Here is an 18,441-nt window from a genome sequence, read left to right on the forward strand (position 1 = left end):
AATATCCTCCAACCCATTTAAAATGACACCAAGTATTTATAAACATTTAAAAGACACATTAAATTTTGTTTAAGTTAGTAAACTGTTATTAATGACATTAATAATTTAATGTGCTTTTTAAATGTTTAGGAGTAATTACCTTTTGCCTCTATAAATTACAACGTCTTGACACTTTCTCTCCATGAACTATCAACTATGACACCTAACATCATCAAACTATCATCTTATGACAAAAAACCTCATTTCGTCAGTCAAAAAGGTTAAAATTGACCGTCAACGATCATGTGTAAGTTATGTGTCATTTTAAATTTTTTTGACGCTTATACCCTCCATCCTAAGGCCATCAAGATGCCACGTATTCCACTTCTAAAAAATTAATAAAATATTATTTAACATTTTTAAAATAAATAAAAATAAAAATAATATAATATTATTATTTTTTTTTAATTTTTTTATATTGCTTTGGGGTGGCCGGACCACCCTTTTCACCCCAAGGCCAGAAAGAAAAAAAAGGAATTCTATCAAAGCTCCAAAACCCCATCAATGGCTTCCTCTGCCCAAGAACCAGAGACCCCCTTTCCTTCACCAAAGCTTTCTTCCACTTTGCGCTTCTCTTTCGCTGCACTTCAACCCAAACACCAATCCATATGAGTTATGGAGACAACTAGTCCTCAATCTCCCAAGCAATCACACTCCAAAACTCAACCACCCAAAGCAGACGAACCCATTTCACAACTCCCTTCCAAATCTCTATCTCCAAAACTCAACCACCCAAATCCAAATCCAAACAACAGAACAAAATCGAGATGAAAACATTTGCATATATTTAGTAATTAGTGATAAAAGAAAGGGTCATTCATGTATTTGAAGGAACCAATCTGTATGGGTTCCTTGTTTGCTTGGATTTTTGCATTTTTTGTTTGTTGGGTTGCGATTTGCGATTGAGGAGGAAGAGAAGAGGACGAACGGTTGCGATTTTTTTAATTTTTTAATTATTTTGTTTTTTATTTATTTGTAAAAGTAAATAAAATGAACGGAGGAAAAAAGTGGAAGAAAAAAATTTAAAATGACACATAACTTGTACATGACCGTCAATTTTAGTCCATTTGACTGACAAAATTAGGCTTTTTGTCATAAGATAGTAGTTTGATGGGATCATGGGTCATAATTGATAGTTCATAGGGAAAAAGTGTCAAGGCACTGTAGTTCATGGAGGCAAAAAGTAATTACCCCAAATATTTATAGTCACTTGATCCTATTTTAAATGGATTGGATGACATTTCCTCCAGACAAGTTTGGAGAAAATTTGTCCATAAGAGGTAGCTCATTCACTTGGGACCATACTTAATGAAGCGGAGGTCACTAGTTCGAATCCTCATTCCTTCTCTTGTGCGGACATGTAAAAAAAAAATAATTTGGAGAAAATTTCTGTCCCTTAATTTCTTAGTGATTAATCGAGTAAGTACCATGTGAATTGTCGCATCAAGTTCTTAGGTACTTATAATTATAAAAGTTATAATACTTTTCAAAATAATAGTACTAGCTAATGTTACGTTGCAAGTTGTATATATATATTACATGTCAACGCAATAGGGGGATTTAAAATAGAACATTGCAGGTTATATTGAGAGAGAGAATACCTACCAAAAAGCTAAAAATAATAAGAAATATTGGTTATCCATATATATATAGTAATAGTATCTCCACACCATTGAAAATATATAGTCTATTAATTCCTATGAAATATCAAATACCCATTTTATATATATACTTCAATAGTCTCCCATCATGCATGCATCCACCATCCGACCCTAAATTTTCATTGCGTGGCATTTCTTGTGCCATTTCTCACTATCCCAAGGCTTCAACAATATTTCTCAGCAATCATCTTCTATTATTTCTTGTGGCCAACATATAAAATTAGATCAATGGTTTCTGATCAGAAGGAAGTTAGCAATGGCTTGGAGCGGAGGATAAAGGTGGTAGAGATTTTGGATCCTGAGGCAAAAACTTCATGCAGAATCTTGATTTCTCGAAAGGCTTTTATTGTAGGGTTGGCTTCAAAAGTGTGGAAGTTTTTGCGCAAAGCGTGGGATATAGGAGTTGATGACCCCAAAAAAGTGATCCATGGTCTAAAAGTAGGGATGGCGCTCACTCTTGTCTCACTCTTTTACTATATGACGCCTCTGTATGATGTTGTTGGACAAGTGGCTGCTCTCTGGGAAATCATGACAGTTGTGGTTGTATTTGAAAACACTGTCGGTAAGTACTCAAACTATATATATATATATATATATATATATATATGATCATATACAACACTTGGGTCTTGGCATAAAAGATATGAAAAACGCTATTTAGTAAACTGTTATCTGATTGTTATACGACTTATCAAATGGCTTGAAAGTAAAAATCAGTTTTAGATTTTTTCTTTTACATGCCCTTGTTTTGATCAATGACTGATTTTCACCTTACATGTCATTTCAATTTTATTTTATTTTATTTTATTTTTTTTCTAATCAAATGTGGGAAAATATTACAAAGGATGATCATTTCCACTCTTAATCCGAATGAAAAAGATTTCAATTGTATGCAAACACTGAAACACTTGGGCCTCCCACGTTTGGTTTGCGAAATAGACCCTTAGAAAGAAATATCTAATCCTATGGTATAGCTATTTCATTCTTTGGTTACACACTTATTCTCATGGACTACTAATCTTTAAGGAATGAAATACGTTTTTCAAAAATACCTATACAATTTTTTTTTAAAAAAAAAAATTTTAACTTAATACAAAATAAAAAAATATGAAAAATAAAGTGAGCCGCTTGACCACCCATTGGGGTGGTCGGCCACCCACAGAAGAGGTGGGGGTATTGGTCGTACCACCTCTAGAAGCTTCGGGGGACCGAGGCGTTTGGGGGGTGGTGCAATCACCCTCTTCGCATTTTGGGGTGGCCACGACCACCCCACAGAGGCCACCCCAGATATGCTCTGGGGTGTCTGACCACCCATTTTATTTTAGGTTTTTATTTTTATTTTTTATTTTTTATTTTTGAATATGAGTTTGAAAAAAAAAAGAAAGGGATTTTTCGTAATCAATTCATATTTTTGAATGTGTGTTGTTACCAAACTAAGAAATATGAAGTAGATATTCTATTCCACACTCTTCTATTTTCAGTAGTAGCTATTCATTTTCCAACGAACTAGACATTCCGCGAATCAAACGAGGTTTTTGGTCTTAGCCTAAAAGATACGAGAAATGCTATGTAGTATATTAGTATACGATTATCATACAACTAGAATGACATGACAGTGAAAATCAGTCATTGCTGATCTAACAACTTATTTTCACCTGACATGTCAGCCCAGTTGTATGCAGTCCAATAACATTTTACTAGGCTACAACACAATTGATAATGTCCCCCAAACTACTAAAACAATATTGTCAATATCCCCCTTAATGCTAGCAAAAAGATAAAAATGTCCTTATAGATTTCTCAATAAGACACAAATACCTCTGTAAATTCAAAAAATAAAAATAAAAATATTTTTTTAAAAAAAGAAAATTTTAATTAAAAAAACGATTTAAAAAATATATATATTATTTTTTAAAACGGAAATGTTTTTTTTTTCTTTTTTTAGAATGAAATTTTTATTTTGAAAAAAAACAATTTTTTTTTTTAATTATGTTTTAAAAGACGAAAATTTTAATTTTTTTAAACGAAAAGTTTAATTTTTTTAAACTGAAATTTATATTTAAAAAGTTAAAAAATGAAAATGAAAATGAAAATGAAAATTTTTATAAAAAAAAAATATGATTTTTTTCTTATAAAAATGTAGTTTTTTATTTTTAAATTTGGTCACCCCTTGGATTTTATATTTTCTTTTTTAGTTTTAGTATTTTTTGTTTTTATTTTACTAAGGGTAGTTTTGTTATTGGAAGGACATTGACAATGTTTTGGTAGTTTAGAAGGACATTGTCACAATTAAAAGTTTGAAGGAATATTGTCAATTGAGTGGTAGTTCGATGGGGTATGTGAACTTTACCCTTTTACTAAATAGCATTACTCAAAAGATATTTGCAGGTTTCATCATAAATTTGTGTACTTACAATCTAAAGTATATAAAAAGCAACTTGCTTGAAGCTTAGTAGTTTGATCACTTTTCCCTATTGATCAATGGCAGGTGCAACACTAAGTAAGTGTTTTAACAGAATATGTGGAACTTTTCTTGCTGGATTTCTTGCAGTTGGCGTTCAATGGGTTGCTAGCAAATCAGGACACACAATTGAACCTATAATTAATGGAGTCGCAGTTTTCCTCTTAGGTCTGTAAATACCCTTAATAAAATAATAAAACATTTAAAAAAAAAAAAAAATACAAATTTCAGGGTGTGAAATTTTATTTTATTTTTTTAAATAGTTTTGTTTTTAAAGAAAATTGGGGTCACTTTTGTCTTTTTGTTGGCTTTGTGAAGACATTGTCAATTGTTTAGTAGTTTATGAGGGACATTGTGACAATTGAAAGTTTGAAAAATACGTTGTCAATTGAGTGGTAATTTGATGGGAGTATATGCACTTTTCAAAAAATAATAATAATAATAATAATAAAGAGTCCAGATTTAACCATGTCTTTGTAACTCAAACTGTGTTGTTAATTTCCTTACCAAATTGTGTTGTTTTTTTTATAAAAACATGGTAAAATCTGTATCTTTCATTTTATTTTTATTTTGAGGAAAATTCACTTTACTCCCCTAAAGTTTGAGGTGTTTTTCAATTTGAACCTTAATGTTTAAAAATTTGCAATTAACACACTCTGTTACTAATTGCCATCTAAATACATGGAAATTGCCGGCATAGGAGTAGGTGAGAGGCATTTGCACCTTTTCTTTTTCACTCCAACACCCACACGACACCCAAAAGGGGTTCAAAAGGGGTTGACAAGAAAAAAAAAATCAAAACAGGCGTCAGATTTTAAAGATGGGCAATTATGTCATTTCACTAGTTAGGTTGGGTGCAAAATTGGAAGACGCAGCATAAAAATCCCACGTGATGTCATTTTCGTCTATTTAGATGGCAATTAGTAACAGATGATGTTAATTGTAAATTTTTAAAATATTATGGTAGTATATTGCAAACTTTTAAACATTTGGATTCAAATTGAAAAACACCTCAAATTTTAGGGGTAAAGTAAATTTTGCTCTTTTATTTTTTATGTGTTATAGTTTAAACTATAAATTAATTGACGGGTAATTAACGGTCCGATGATCTTGGTTGTTCAGCTTCTCTAGCCACCTTCTCAAGATTCATCCCTTCGGTGAAAGCCTGGTTTGACTATGGTGCTATGATATTTGTCCTTACATTTAGCTTGGTTTCAATATCGGGTTTTCGGGTGGCTGAAATGGCCGTTACAGTGCTTGTTGTGGCCCGTCAGAGATTGTTCACCATTGTCATTGGCACTGTCTTGTGCATTATTATAAGCATGCTTGTTTGCCCCATTTGGGCTGGTCAAGATCTCCATACTCTCATCTTTTGTAACATTGACAAGCTTGCGGATTCCCTAGAGGGTGAGTGCTTTTTCAAACCCATGTTTCTGTGATCTGTCATTGTTTTCAAACCAAAATGCAGAAAATGGTCTCCAGAACATATTAACAAACATACTTTTTTCCAATATTCAGGTTGTGTAGCTAAATACTTCAAACATGGTGACGACCTTGATGACGGTGATAAAGAATGTCAAAAGAAGCTGCAAGGGTACAAATGCGTTCTAAGTTCCAAGGCAACAGAAGACTCTTTGGTAAGTGAGGGGACTAATGCAAGTAATTTTAAGTGCTCTTCATGATCTTAGGTTCGAAATTTACTGGGTGCAAACTGCTTATTAGGGTTAGCTCTCGAATTTAATTACCTGACAAGGGTACCTTAGAAGGTTCTCGTCATTAGAAAAAAAAAATGCTAGTAATTATGATCTAAATCATTTTTTATGATATCTTTAAATGAAATGAGAAACTGGCATTGCTTTGTGCATAGGCCAATTTTGCAACATGGGAGCCAGCTCATGGCCGCTTCAACTTTCGGCACCCATGGAAACAGTACATCAAAATAGGGGAATCAATGCGCAGCTGTGCTTATTGCATAGACGCTCTCAATGGTTGCATCAATTCAGAAAATCAGGTAAACCCAAGTTTTTATTAATTTAAATGATTTAAGTCTATCTTTTCACGTTAACGTACTTTTTATTTTAAACATGGTATCAGAGTAAAGGTTCTGAGTTTGAACCTTGTCTCTGTCATTTTCCTTTCATTTCAAGTAAATATTTTACGTGTTAGGCAAATAAGATTAATTTTATTAATACTCTTCATGGAGAATGTAATGTTGATGCAAGCTCTAAACACTTTATTCCAACAGCCATCTGAATATGTAAAGATGCATATCAGCAACGTTTGCTTGAAAGTAAGCTTCAACTCTTCAGATGTCATAAGGGAGCTAGCTTGGACCATCAAGACAATGAAGAAATCATCTAACATCGATTTTCTGGTTGGAGACATGAACAAAGCAGTACAAGAGCTCCAATTTAACTTGAATGCCCTTCCTAAGTTATTCAACCCCCCATCAAAGCCAGAAGCTGCAGAAACTCCTGAAAATAAGACAACAGAGCAGCTGCAGCCTGCCTCAAAAGCAGTGGTTACAAAAATGCCTATCATGGATATTATTCCACTTGTAACATTAACTTCTTTGTTGATTGAAATTGTCACAAGGATCAATGGCATTGTCGATGCTGTTGAAGAACTAGCAGGTTTGGCTGAATTCAAGCCTGCAAGCAATGACAAGTGCAAAAAAGATGATGATCAGCTTAATAACAACTGTTTACCAGATCAGCAGAAAGATAAGGATACCATGAACAAGGTCTTTCCACTGGTCTGAGTTCTACAGAATTTATTATATATATATATTGTAGATTTGTAAAATAATTGGAAGAAATAGAGGAAGGAGGATGAAGTTCATACGAAGAAGGTTAGATTAGTCTAATTTAGGGATCACCCTAATTTAGGGATCAAAGGATTTGATTAATATTACATTTATATGTAAGCTCTATAAATATAGCATTATGTACAGTAAATAATTTATTGAATAAAAGCATAATGTAGCCCATAGGGCTTTATCTGTGGATGTAGGTTATAGACTGAACCACGTAAAAATCTTTTGTCTCTTTTATTTTAATTCCGCTATTAATTTATTTTTCAATTTGATTATGAATTTCTTCATAGCTGATTATCATAGGAAAAGAAATGTGTAGAATTGTAGAGAATGAGTGTGAAAGTAAACAGGAGTAAAGGACTTTAATGTGTAAAATTGGAATAATGTTAGAAGTCACTTGTGCGTCATTCTCGTATCCTTCTAAAAATAATGCGGCTCTTAAATTTACCACTAAGCTTGTAATTAATTATTATTAAATTTTGATTAAATTGTGATTTTAAAAGTTATCTTGTTTTTTGAGGAACACAAGAGCGACGAAAAAGAAACTTATAAAATTACTCGTTTGAAAGTGCTTAGAGCCTGCCTGTGATTACTTTGAAAAAAGTTTAAAATAAATCTTTTTTTTTTTTTAATTTAAAAAGTTTTATTTTTTAATACAATTCTAAACATACTTTTAATTTTATATAATTATATCACATCACCATGTAGTGCACCGACCGGTACCGCTTAGTTTCCGTTGTGCAAAGCATTTAGCAGTATATTACATAATAAATTAAACCACTTACTACTTTTGCTAATATTCAACGAGGATGAATGCTAGGTTTATAAACAAATTTTACAGAAAAAATTTTACAAGCTGATGTAGCACAACATAATTAGATATAAGATAAGTTCAAATTTTGAAAAACCTAATCATGTTGTACTACATCAGTTTGTAAAAAGTTTTTCTGTAAAATTTGTTTGTAAGCCTTGCACTCCTCATATTCAACTACCAACTTAATCTTTAAGGATTGTTGGAGTATTATATTTTGGCAATATTTATATAACAAAATATTCTTGTAATATTCTCAATATATTACGGAAATATTCTCCACATATATTATTGCAATATTTGATATTGTATTCATTATTGTAAATATACTGATTTTATGTGATTTTGTAATTATTGTATTTCCTTTCTTTTAGGGACTTATTCAACTATAAATATGTCATTCTATTGTACAATTGAATATACATCAAAAATACAATTTTCTTCTTTACAATTATTTTTCTGCTATCTTTTTCTACAAGAATGTTTTAACATAGAATTAGAGCGGAAGTTATGAATTTGAACCCTGACTCTACAATTAATTCTTCATTTCAATTCAATATTTTATATACTGGTTCTTATTTGAGCCTACATGTTCATAGGGGAGTATTAAAGTATTAATTAAATAAATTGATTCATCACTTCCTATTAGCTTAACCGTTTGACAAAAATGACCACCGAAAATATACGATCCATAGAAAGAAAATAGAAAAAGAATAAAGAAATATAAAGAACGAAAATTTAAATAATATAAAGAAATAATAAATTGTCCGATATAGGGTGCATTTTAAAAGCAATTAACTAATTAAAATAAATAAAGTAATTTTTTATTAGCTATTTTAAATAAAAATATGACTAAGCATAATTTTCTTAGTGGGTTAGGGTTAATTGCTCTGTTTCATTGAAGGTGCTGGCCCAATTGAAGTGCTTTTTAAAGATGGTTAGAGCCCTAACAAGTCGGCCCAAGAAGGTTTATCAGACTCTTCTTCTTCTTTCTAGTGCATTCAGAGTTCCAAAAACCCTAACACTGAACTGAGTTCCTCACCGAGTTTCTGAGTCATGGCCGAGTCGATCATTACCTCCGATAACCCTTCCAGCTCTTCAACATTGAACCCTCCTTCCCGGATAATCTGCCACGTGTATGTTCCTCTCCAAACCCTGTTTATTAATTTTTTTTTGGTTTAGTTTGAAATTTTTGTACAATTTGATGACTTTTTTTGACCTATTTTAAGAATAATGAGATCCATAAAATGGGTAAGGTTTTTTCTTATTAATTTTTCAATTTTAGCTTGAATTTGTTGAATTTGGCAATTTGGGTAGTGGTATTAATCTGGGCATTTTCTTTGATATTGAATTGTTCAGTGAAGAAATTTATAGCAGTTAAATTTTTTCAGATTATATGTATAAATCAGATACTGCTAAACAAATCTAATATGTAGAAGAATAAGCTTTTATTGCATCAAGCTTTTATATTTACTTTGAAGTTTTACTTGTATAAAAAATGTTTACTTTGAAGTTTTAACAGCAATTTTTTCTCTTTAAGGCAGATGCCAGAAGCAATTTTCACAATATACGTGTCCTCGATGCAATTCTCGATACTGTTCTCTCCGGTGCTATAAGGTAAGTTGAATTTACTCCGGCTAGTGTTGAAGACCCGAGGTTTTGTGCCGGTTATGTTTTGTTTTGGTTTTTTGGAAGTCTTTGTTATTTAGTGCTATGCATGAATTTTAATTTGTAAAAGCTAGTACTAGTTCCATATATGCTGCTTACCCTTGAGTAAAGAATTTTTTGTAGTTGCTTTAATGATAAAAAAATAATAATAATAAAAAAATAAAAAAATAAAAAAATAAAAAAATAAAAGATCTTGATGCTATTGATCACTTTGAATTTAGCTGAACAAGTTTCCATTCTCATCCAAGATCTGTATCATTTGCATATTCCTCATATATGTACTTTTTCTTTACAGTCTCATAGTCTTCGATGCACTGAGTCCTTCATGCGAGACAATGTAGTTGGAGAGCTTGGGCAGATGCAGCCTGATGATGAAACTAAACAGAAAATGCTAGACATTTTGAAACGATTACATTCAGAAGAGGAAACGGATAGCATGGATGAGGATGGTATGTTATCTGTATTTTTGTTTGCTTTGAGATTGTTTGCTTGTCCTTGCTATTTTGGTGAAAATTGGCTCTTATTAATTGTCAGAGAGAATATTTTAGTCGCGTAACCCATTTTAAAATAAAAAAAAGTCACAAACATATGAAGCTAAAATTTCCTTGTTAAGGGAGGAGATCTTATGTAAATCTGTCAGCTCAAGCATTGCTTTACAGTCGAAATTCATTTGAAAAAATTCAGTGAATGAGAATACAGCTGCCAGTAAAAGTTGATGATCTTTTGACTCTCTTTTTTTTTTTTTTCCTTCCTTTTTTTGTCGTCTAGGCATGTAATGTTTCACCATATTTTAGGCATTTTGATTACCCAAACCCCTGGACAGCACCTGAAAATTTTGCTAAAACAATTACAATCTTAAGAATGAGTAACACTGTTTTGTTCTAAATGAATTATTCAGAATAATGCCTCTAAGGTTGATAATTCCAGTGCAGTAGTATTAGAGATGATGCTTGAGAAGCCTTATAGAAGTTTTGCTTTATGTAGAATGAAAAAGATTTAAATATTGAGAAATATCTTTTATTAGTCTCATAAAAGCACCGTATGAAATAAAGCTTTCAATAGTTTTATAGAACTTACTATTTCAAGTAGCCCTTTTTGATGGTGTGTTGAAAGTTGTGGTTTTGTCATTAATAAAAGGAGTCAGGCCTGCAAAGGTTTCTCTAGTTAATTATACCGGTTCGTTATGCTTTTGTTTTTAAAAAATTTCTTCTCAGTGATCAAGCCAAGAGAACCATTCAACAAAATGATCCTAGCTGCAGGTTGATTTGTCCAATGGTGATGTAGCTTCAGGGATGCCATTGCAGAATTTTGAGTTTTTATAGTTAAATATAAATACTGATAAGCATTAATCAGGCTACGTAAAGAATTGCAAGTAGGGGTTGATGGAATCCCAAGTTGGAATATTGACGACATGGGTAAATTATAATTTAAATCTATATATGCTTCAGAATACAAGTAAAAATGAATGTGGCTCCACCTTTTGGTTCTTGTTATAGCAACTTTGAGACATGTTAAGCTGTTTGAATGATTGTTTAGAAGGGTCCCTAAGTCCTGCTTTTATTTTTGGCAGATTCAACAACTCTGTCTGAGGAGACTGTTCAAAAGATATTGTCTGGTATGTTCCTTTTGATCCTTTCCTTCTCTGTCTTCTAGATGCTAGGTCCAATTGCTTGCCTTGATTTTACGCTGCCAACTATATAGATCTCTGCACTCCTTAGGTTGTAGTTTGAGTGTGAATATTAGCTGGTATGTCTTCTTGATCATATGTTCCCTAAAGCTGATTAGAGTTCATTTGTCTTTCCTCTCTGCAGGGGATCAAGTTTGTTTTGATGATTTATCTGCTGAAGAAAAGAAGCAGTTCCAAAGAGCTCTTGCTTCTGGGGAGCTGAGCAAAATGATTGAGCCATGGGATCCGTGGTGGTTCAAGCCTTCTGCCCGAACAATATCCCTTAGCAAGGAAGGCACTCAACTCGTCCAACCACTTGACAAAAAGGAAGCATTGGTATCACTAGAAGAACACCTAGAAAGTAACCCATCAAGTGAGATTCCTCCTGGCCCTGAAAGCCCACTACCTCCAGTTAGCAAGCTTAGTTCCACAGAGCCATCACCTATGTTAGCTGTTCACCTGGTTGACATTTTATATAGCTACTGTTTCACACTTCGTCTCTACAATGGGGATTGGCAATCCGATGCGGTAGGATCAGCCATGGTGGTGTTGAGTGTTTCTGCTGTCTTGGGTCAAGGAGGGCAGCCAGAAACTGTGTTGGAAGCTCTGTCCCATTGCTTGGAGCAAACCTGCTCTCCAGCTTACAGACACATGGGTGGCTTACAATTAGGATTAATACTCGTTGATGATGTGATAAGCCTACTCTCGTTAGGGGGTCCTGCTTTAGTTTACTCGCTTTGTGATCTGCAGAGGCTGATCCAGGCTGGGGAGAGGGAACTGAAGTCAGAGAAACCAAAAAATTCAAGAAGGGTGGAAATTAGGAGTAAGCTGAAGCTTGCTGAGAGGAAGATTTATTTCATCATGTGTTGGGTCCATGAGCAGCCGGGTGAAGCTTGGTCTTCCTTAGCAGCTATGGTAGGGGCAGAGAAAAGCTCAGCTATGGATTATGGAGGCAGTAAGCAACCTGTGAATTCACAGACCAATAAGGCAGAAACTAGAGGCAGGGCTTTGATTGAAGAGATTAAATGAAATTTCCGATTATCATCCAATGATGTTGCATTACAAGGAGTTGTAAATACGCTTTTGTATATTTTGTTTCTGTAGACCACTCATTAACACCAACAATGAGAAATGTACCTTGAATTTGTAGATGACAAAAGGGAATTTTAATGTTATCTCAATGACGAATCTTGTGTTTTGAAATTTCTGCATTCTTGTGCCTCAAACTCTTCTTCTGCTTTTTTACCATTCATTTCTAAGTGTAAAGATTACGCTACATTAACCCGTCAAAAGAAAAGTTAGTTAATTAGATCAATCTTATGGATTTTTTTTACTTTAATTAATTGTTCTTTGCAATTCCTATAACTATAAATACCCGCATCGTCTCTTTGTGTTACTCTGCAAGCCAACTTCTTTTTCTGCAATGGGTGCCCAACAATCGTCCTCATCCCCCTTTGCCGCTTCTTCCCCTGGAACCGAATCACTGTCCCCATCCTCTCCTTCTTCACCGGAACCCGAACCCCTGTTCCCCCGATCCTTACCTTCTTCGCCGGAACCCGAACCCCTGTTCCCCCCATCCCCACCTTCTTCACCCGAACACGAACAAGAACAAGAACCACTTTCCCCAGCCCGTTTAGTGACGCGTCTATGCACCCAGGCAATGGCACTTCAATAAATGGGACGTTATGAAGAAGCGCAGTATATGTGGTAAGACGCTCAACACTTTTTTGACGGCGACATTGAAAGTGAAGATTCTTTTTACGGTTTCCTGTTTAGGACCACGAAAGGGATTCTTTCTCGTCCGAGTTTGCAAGGTGCTGTTGACGAAGTTATAAGACGAACCCGGAGCGTCGGCTGGGCGCCCGGGATCCGGCAACGGCGACCCAGTAGGACTTAGCCGTCCGAAAGAACTAAAAATTTCAAATGACAAGGCTTTTCTTGCTTTTGGCGCCTTTCTTTTGTCAGGGCAATCGGTTCCGGCGACGGCGAGCCGTTCGACGGAAGTAAAGAAGAGAAGCCTTTTCTTGGGTTTTTGTTTTCGTGCGGTTGGTCTTTCTTTTTAGTCAAATTGTCTATATATATAAACGAGAAAATAATAAATAAAGGACTCTGTTTTTGTTTTATTTCATATCTTTTTCTTTTTCTTTTTCTCTTTATTTTTATTTCATTGAATTGCTAATAAATAAAGGATTCTTTTTGTTTTATTTTTTCTCTTTTATTTTCCCCTTCTTAAACATAGCACATAGCAAGTGTATCTAAAATCTAGCCTTAATTATACCAAATTTCCACCAAATGCGAGAAAAATGATTAAGTTATCCTAATGGCAACAAATTAACATTCAAAAGAGCAAGCAAAATAATTCATGAAAGGAAGTGCAAATATTATAGTAACACCTAATCTAACATTATCATAAACAGTCCGTCCATTCGTTGTTTTGTAGAGTGGTTAGAGCATGTTTGAAATTGCGTTTGTGAAATAGAGTTTTTAAATCAAAAAGAGCTTTTGGGCAAAAGCTTCATTTTTAAGCTTTTGCCAAAAGTGCGTTTTACAATTTTTAAGCTTTTTGGGTCTTCAAAAGCGCTTTTAATTCTTTTACCAAACAAATACTTTTTTCTTTTTTCTTTTTTCTTTTTCAAACGGGCTTTTTGAGTGTCAAAAGTACTTTTAAGCTCCTCAAACATAATCTGAAACATGTCCTTAGTCTCTCAAGGACAATGATTTACATTCGTTGTTTTCTTCTTCTTCAATTAAAACGAGGCTATGATCAATGCATTTATCTAAATACAAATCTCCAAGTTTCTTCGTTTCTCGCAATTGACCATTATAGAAAAGTTGCAGCTCTCCCATTCTTGTCGACAACAGCAATTCACAGCCAGTAGTAGTCAGTGAGATGCTCACCGGGTCCCATATTCTTGAATCCGGGTCACGAATAACAGTTTGTTTCATCCATGACTCAATGGCACCATACTCTTTCATCACCCACACACACAACGGTCATCTATATAATCACAAGCCAAAAGTGAGCCCTTACAAGCCGCAATGGCTCGCACTCGGCCTCTCATTCCATCGGGTAATTTTATTTGTCGAAATACCTCGTCACTCACATCAAACTAGGGCTGAGCAAATTACCGATTAATCGACTTTCGACCAATTTCGACCGACACCGACCGTTACCGACTAAATGGCGGACAATAGGCGGCATGATTTTTTTTATTCCAAATTTTTCGGTTTGGTAGGCGGAAGAGGTTTTTTAACCGAACCGACTTTACCGACCGACTTTACCGACAAATTTGCCACTTTTCTACATACCGACATAACCGACACCAACTTTGCCGACTTCCGACCGACACCGACTTTACCGACCGCATTTGGTTCGAAATGCGAAATAAAATAAAATTTGACGGAATAAGTCGGTGAAATAACTGACTTTACCAACATTGTCGGTTCGAAAGGCGAAAATAAAAATTTTCTACCGAAACCGACATTACCGACCGACGCTCAGCCCTACATCAAACAAAAGCAACGCTCCAAAGCATAACCAATGGATAACCCCGTTGACATAAGTCGGCAACACTATTTCACGCACCAAAAGCATAGGATCATTTGCTCTCATTGTACACATACTTTCAGGCGCCCAAACCACAGGCGCATTGTTAGGAGATAAAATGATTATAGAGTTTTTACTAAGAGTACATTAATATACATAATTGAACACAATTCTAGCCCAAAAGTCTAAGCTAATGGGCTAAGGTCCACTTAGGTATATTAAACACTCTTTTCTTTTATATTTTCTCAATGCGCTCACAACAATCTCTCTCTCACTTGTGAGTCTCTTCACATTGACCCAACTCCCCGATGCAAACACAACCCGAGTTGTGAGTGGAGAAACAACTCTAAACCCGACGCATCCAGACACTCGATTATAGAGTTTTTAATCAAAGTACATTAATATAATTAATTGAACACAACTCTAGCTTAAAAGCCTAAGTTAATAGGCTAAAGTCCACTTAGATATATTAAGCACTCTTTTTTTTTAATATTTTCTCAATGTGGGACACAACATTCACAAGTGCACTCACAACGCCCATTCACTCTCCTCCGATACCTTTTGCTCAGACTAAAAACCTCAGGTTCACCAGGAAGTCTAACTGGACTATCACATCCCCTCAAAAGGCTCAGCTCCCTCATATGGTACACTAATCTCACCACCTTGTAATCGTGGTTTCGTCAATCATACCCGAGCCTGTGAGCATATCGAAAAAGTTCAGAAACGCCAAACCTATTCGGTACTGTAGGCTCTGGAAGCCTCAACAACTTTCAGATCAATGGATTCCAGAGAACGATGATGTTAGGGTGTTCAAACAAGCAAATCAACCCGTTACAAGAATTAACGACTAGTCTAGGAATGTTGGAAGGTAGTTTGAAACGAAAGTACTCGTCATAGGTTTTGGGATGGTGTAGGGAATAGTGACTCAAGTGCTCTGAATTCTGAGACCAGTGGTAGATAATATGGTAACCCTTGTTGTCATCGTTGTTGTCGTGATTGTTGTTGAAGTGCGTGGTAATGAAAATGTCGCTCAATAAGGAACATAACTCTTTGGAGGGACACCTGAAACGGAAGAGGGATTTCACTAGACGTCTTACCAATATTAATATCAGAGGGTCTCGAGAAAAATAGTCTGACATTCTGTTTTCTTCTGAAATACAACTTCCTACACAAGACGATCAGTACATAACTTTAAATCTGTTGTACGTAGCAGATACGCAAATTGTCTATAACCTTTTTCTTATCACAGAGAAACATGTTAATGGATTTTAATTTAACAAATAATAATAATAATAACAATAATAATAACAACAACAACAACGCTTGAAATGTCAATTCATGGTCACCATTTTTTAGAAGTTTTGAAATGTCAATTCCTGTCAAAATTCAGTGTTAAATCAAACAAGATGAAGCTAAAATACCTAAAATGCCCTAGTTTTTATCACCTCAGAGCATTCCCAATGGAAGAGCCAAATGTTACTTTTATCTATAATAACTCTTCATATGTTCAAAAAACCTCCCACATTGGATAAACCAAAAATATATGTAAAATAAATATTTGATTAGAAGAGCTAAAAAAAAGTTAAATGTAGCAGCACTTTTTAAGGGAGCCATTTTATTTTTTAGTGTTTCTCTCTCCTGCTTTATCTTTTTCCCAAATCTTTTCCCACCTTTTTTTTAGAAATATAGCTAATCGGATGTGGAGACACTTAAAAATGGCTTAGCTAAACTAGATAAAAGTGAGTTTTGAAGAGCCATTTTACATAAAAATATGGCTCTTCCATTGGGAATGCTCTCAGACCTATTGTAACCCTTGGCCTGGGTCACTTGTGACCGGCAATGGGTCACAGCGAGTCACGAGTGACCCAGGCCAAGGTAACCCATTACCTGGGTAAGTGACACACGTTAGGTCACAACTCACGGATCTCATTGTTTTTTTTAAAATTATTTTTTTAATCATTTAGTTAAAGTATTTTTGTAATTTTACCAGGGACATTTCATTGATCAATAATTTTATTTGACGGGAGAATTGAAATTTTGAAACTGCAAACTTCTTAAATATGGTGACCTTAAATTGAAACATTTTGAAGTTTCAGAGTGTGATTGTAAAGTGATGAAAGATCAATAGTGGAAAGTGAAGTTTTTCCTAATAATAATAATAACATCATTCGTAAGAATAATAATACCAATTGATAACTAGAGAGAAAAACCGACAAACTTGTGAGAACTAAACTTATATATGTTAGAATATATTCAAAATATATTATGAATATATATTCACCGTATTTGCCTGATTTACCGCTTTTGCTTATTGATTTATATGTCCTTGCATGTATATTGATTTTATTTTATAATATTATCCATTAATTCCTTGATTATATTCCCTAGTTTAACGGGACTTGGATCCTCTCCGGTCTATTTAGACAGGAAAGGATCCAGTCCTCTAAAATTAGAGAGCAAAATTGTCTTTTCATATTTTGTTGGACAATTTTGTCCTCTAATTTTAGAGGTGTTAGAAACGGGTCTTGGGCCTAATTCAACTCAAAAGCTAGCTCAAGAGTTGAGGTTTCTCTTCACCCTTATAAATGGCCCATCTCCTTAATACCCAGGCAATGTGGGACTTCCAACACGCCCCCTCACGTGTGGGGGGAGGACATCCAAGCCAACACGTGCGACAATGGGTGACAGTGGGCCACAACCAATTAGGCTAGGCTTTGATACCATGTTAGAAACGGGTCTTGGGCCTAACTCAACTCAAAAGCTAGCTCAAGAGTTGAGATTTTCCCTCACCCTTATAAATGGCCCATCTCCTTAATACCCAGGCAATGTGGGACTTCCAACAGACCGGCTCCTCTCAAGTCCAAATGGACTGAAGATGATCCAAGTCCCGTTAAACTAGGGAATATAATCAAGGAATTAATGGATAATATTATAGAATACAATCAACAAATATACAAGGAAAAAGGTTATAGACAATTTTTTAACTAGTTTTAATAGCAATGATAAAGTTGGAATAAATTTTATTAAAAAATTATGTGCATCTCACATGCTATTAAAAAAGAGACACATGTCATTTTTATAAATTGGATTGGAGAAAGTTCTTTCAACTCACTTTAGAAGAAAACTTTGTTCATTCAACTATCAACTATAAATAGGTCATTTCTGTACACAGTTTCAACACATTGAAATATATAGTATTCTATTCAAGTTTTCTCATTCTGTATTTATTTTAACATGGTATTAGAACCAAGTTTTTGGGAACTTGTCTAGAGTATTGGGGAACCTCTATATGGTTTTTCTTCAAATTCGAAGAATTTTCAATCTCGGTTTAGTATAAAAATTATAGATATAATAGGAGTTCAACTGACTCCCATTTAAGACCTAACTTTTACCTACGTGGCATTGTGCCACGTAAGAGTTAAGTTAGGTACAAAATTGAAATTTTAAAAAGAGATATGATAGGGGCTCAACTGGCCCCATTTAAGACCCAACTTTTGCCTACGTGGCACAAAATCCCGTAAGAGTTATGCCAGGTTCAAAATTAAAATTTTCAAAAATAGGTAAAAATCAAAATATTTGCCCACAAAAGTTGGGTTTTAGATGGGGTCCTCCATCTTATCTCTTCCAAAAAGAGATAAAAATCAAAACATATGTTCACAAAAGTTGGATCTTAAAATGGTTATACAATCCGACTTGCATAACCATTTTGATAAACAAAAACATATTTATTAATGTATTATAACAATTTCTTTTTGTTTTTCTATAAAACTTAT

General features: G+C 34.3%; 2 protein-coding genes across 2 annotated transcripts; both read left to right on the forward strand.

The window, feature by feature from the left end:
• The first annotated feature begins 1,928 nt into the window (after nt 1-1,928).
• Nucleotides 1,929-6,922, forward strand: LOC132174414 (aluminum-activated malate transporter 10-like). Its single transcript, XM_059586075.1, has 6 exons — nt 1,929-2,262; nt 4,189-4,329; nt 5,284-5,568; nt 5,680-5,798; nt 6,029-6,172; nt 6,407-6,922. Exons 1-6 carry the CDS (start codon nt 1,929-1,931, stop codon nt 6,920-6,922), a joined length of 1,539 nt encoding a protein of 512 aa, XP_059442058.1.
• A 1,838-nt stretch (nt 6,923-8,760) lies between these two features.
• LOC132175028 (uncharacterized) lies at nt 8,761-12,309 on the forward strand. The gene is made up of 5 exons (XM_059586826.1): nt 8,761-8,923; nt 9,332-9,404; nt 9,751-9,904; nt 11,026-11,070; nt 11,267-12,309. Exons 1-5 carry the CDS (start codon nt 8,844-8,846, stop codon nt 12,148-12,150), a joined length of 1,236 nt encoding a protein of 411 aa, XP_059442809.1. The 5' UTR covers nt 8,761-8,843; the 3' UTR covers nt 12,151-12,309.
• Nucleotides 12,310-18,441: the final 6,132 nt, after the last annotated feature.

Source organism: Corylus avellana, chromosome ca3 (genome assembly GCF_901000735.1).
Source record: "Corylus avellana chromosome ca3, CavTom2PMs-1.0".
Taxonomy (NCBI): domain Eukaryota; kingdom Viridiplantae; phylum Streptophyta; class Magnoliopsida; order Fagales; family Betulaceae; genus Corylus; species Corylus avellana.

What these genes read in the sequence shown, in the direction of transcription:
- LOC132174414 (XM_059586075.1), top strand. Translation starts at nt 1,929, where the DNA reads ATGGTTTCTGATCAGAAGGAAGTTAGCAATGGCTTGGAGCGGAGGATA. An exon ending in TGTATTTGAAAACACTGTCG is followed by an intron (nt 2,263 to 4,188) that starts GTAAGTACTCAA and finishes GATCAATGGCAG; the next exon opens with GTGCAACACTAAGTAAGTGT. An exon ending in AGGCAACAGAAGACTCTTTG is followed by an intron (nt 5,799 to 6,028) that starts GTAAGTGAGGGG and finishes CTTTGTGCATAG; the next exon opens with GCCAATTTTGCAACATGGGA.
- LOC132175028 (XM_059586826.1), top strand. Translation starts at nt 8,844, where the DNA reads ATGGCCGAGTCGATCATTACCTCCGATAACCCTTCCAGCTCTTCAACA. An exon ending in TCCCGGATAATCTGCCACGT is followed by an intron (nt 8,924 to 9,331) that starts GTATGTTCCTCT and finishes TCTTTAAGGCAG; the next exon opens with ATGCCAGAAGCAATTTTCAC. An exon ending in TGTTCAAAAGATATTGTCTG is followed by an intron (nt 11,071 to 11,266) that starts GTATGTTCCTTT and finishes TCCTCTCTGCAG; the next exon opens with GGGATCAAGTTTGTTTTGAT.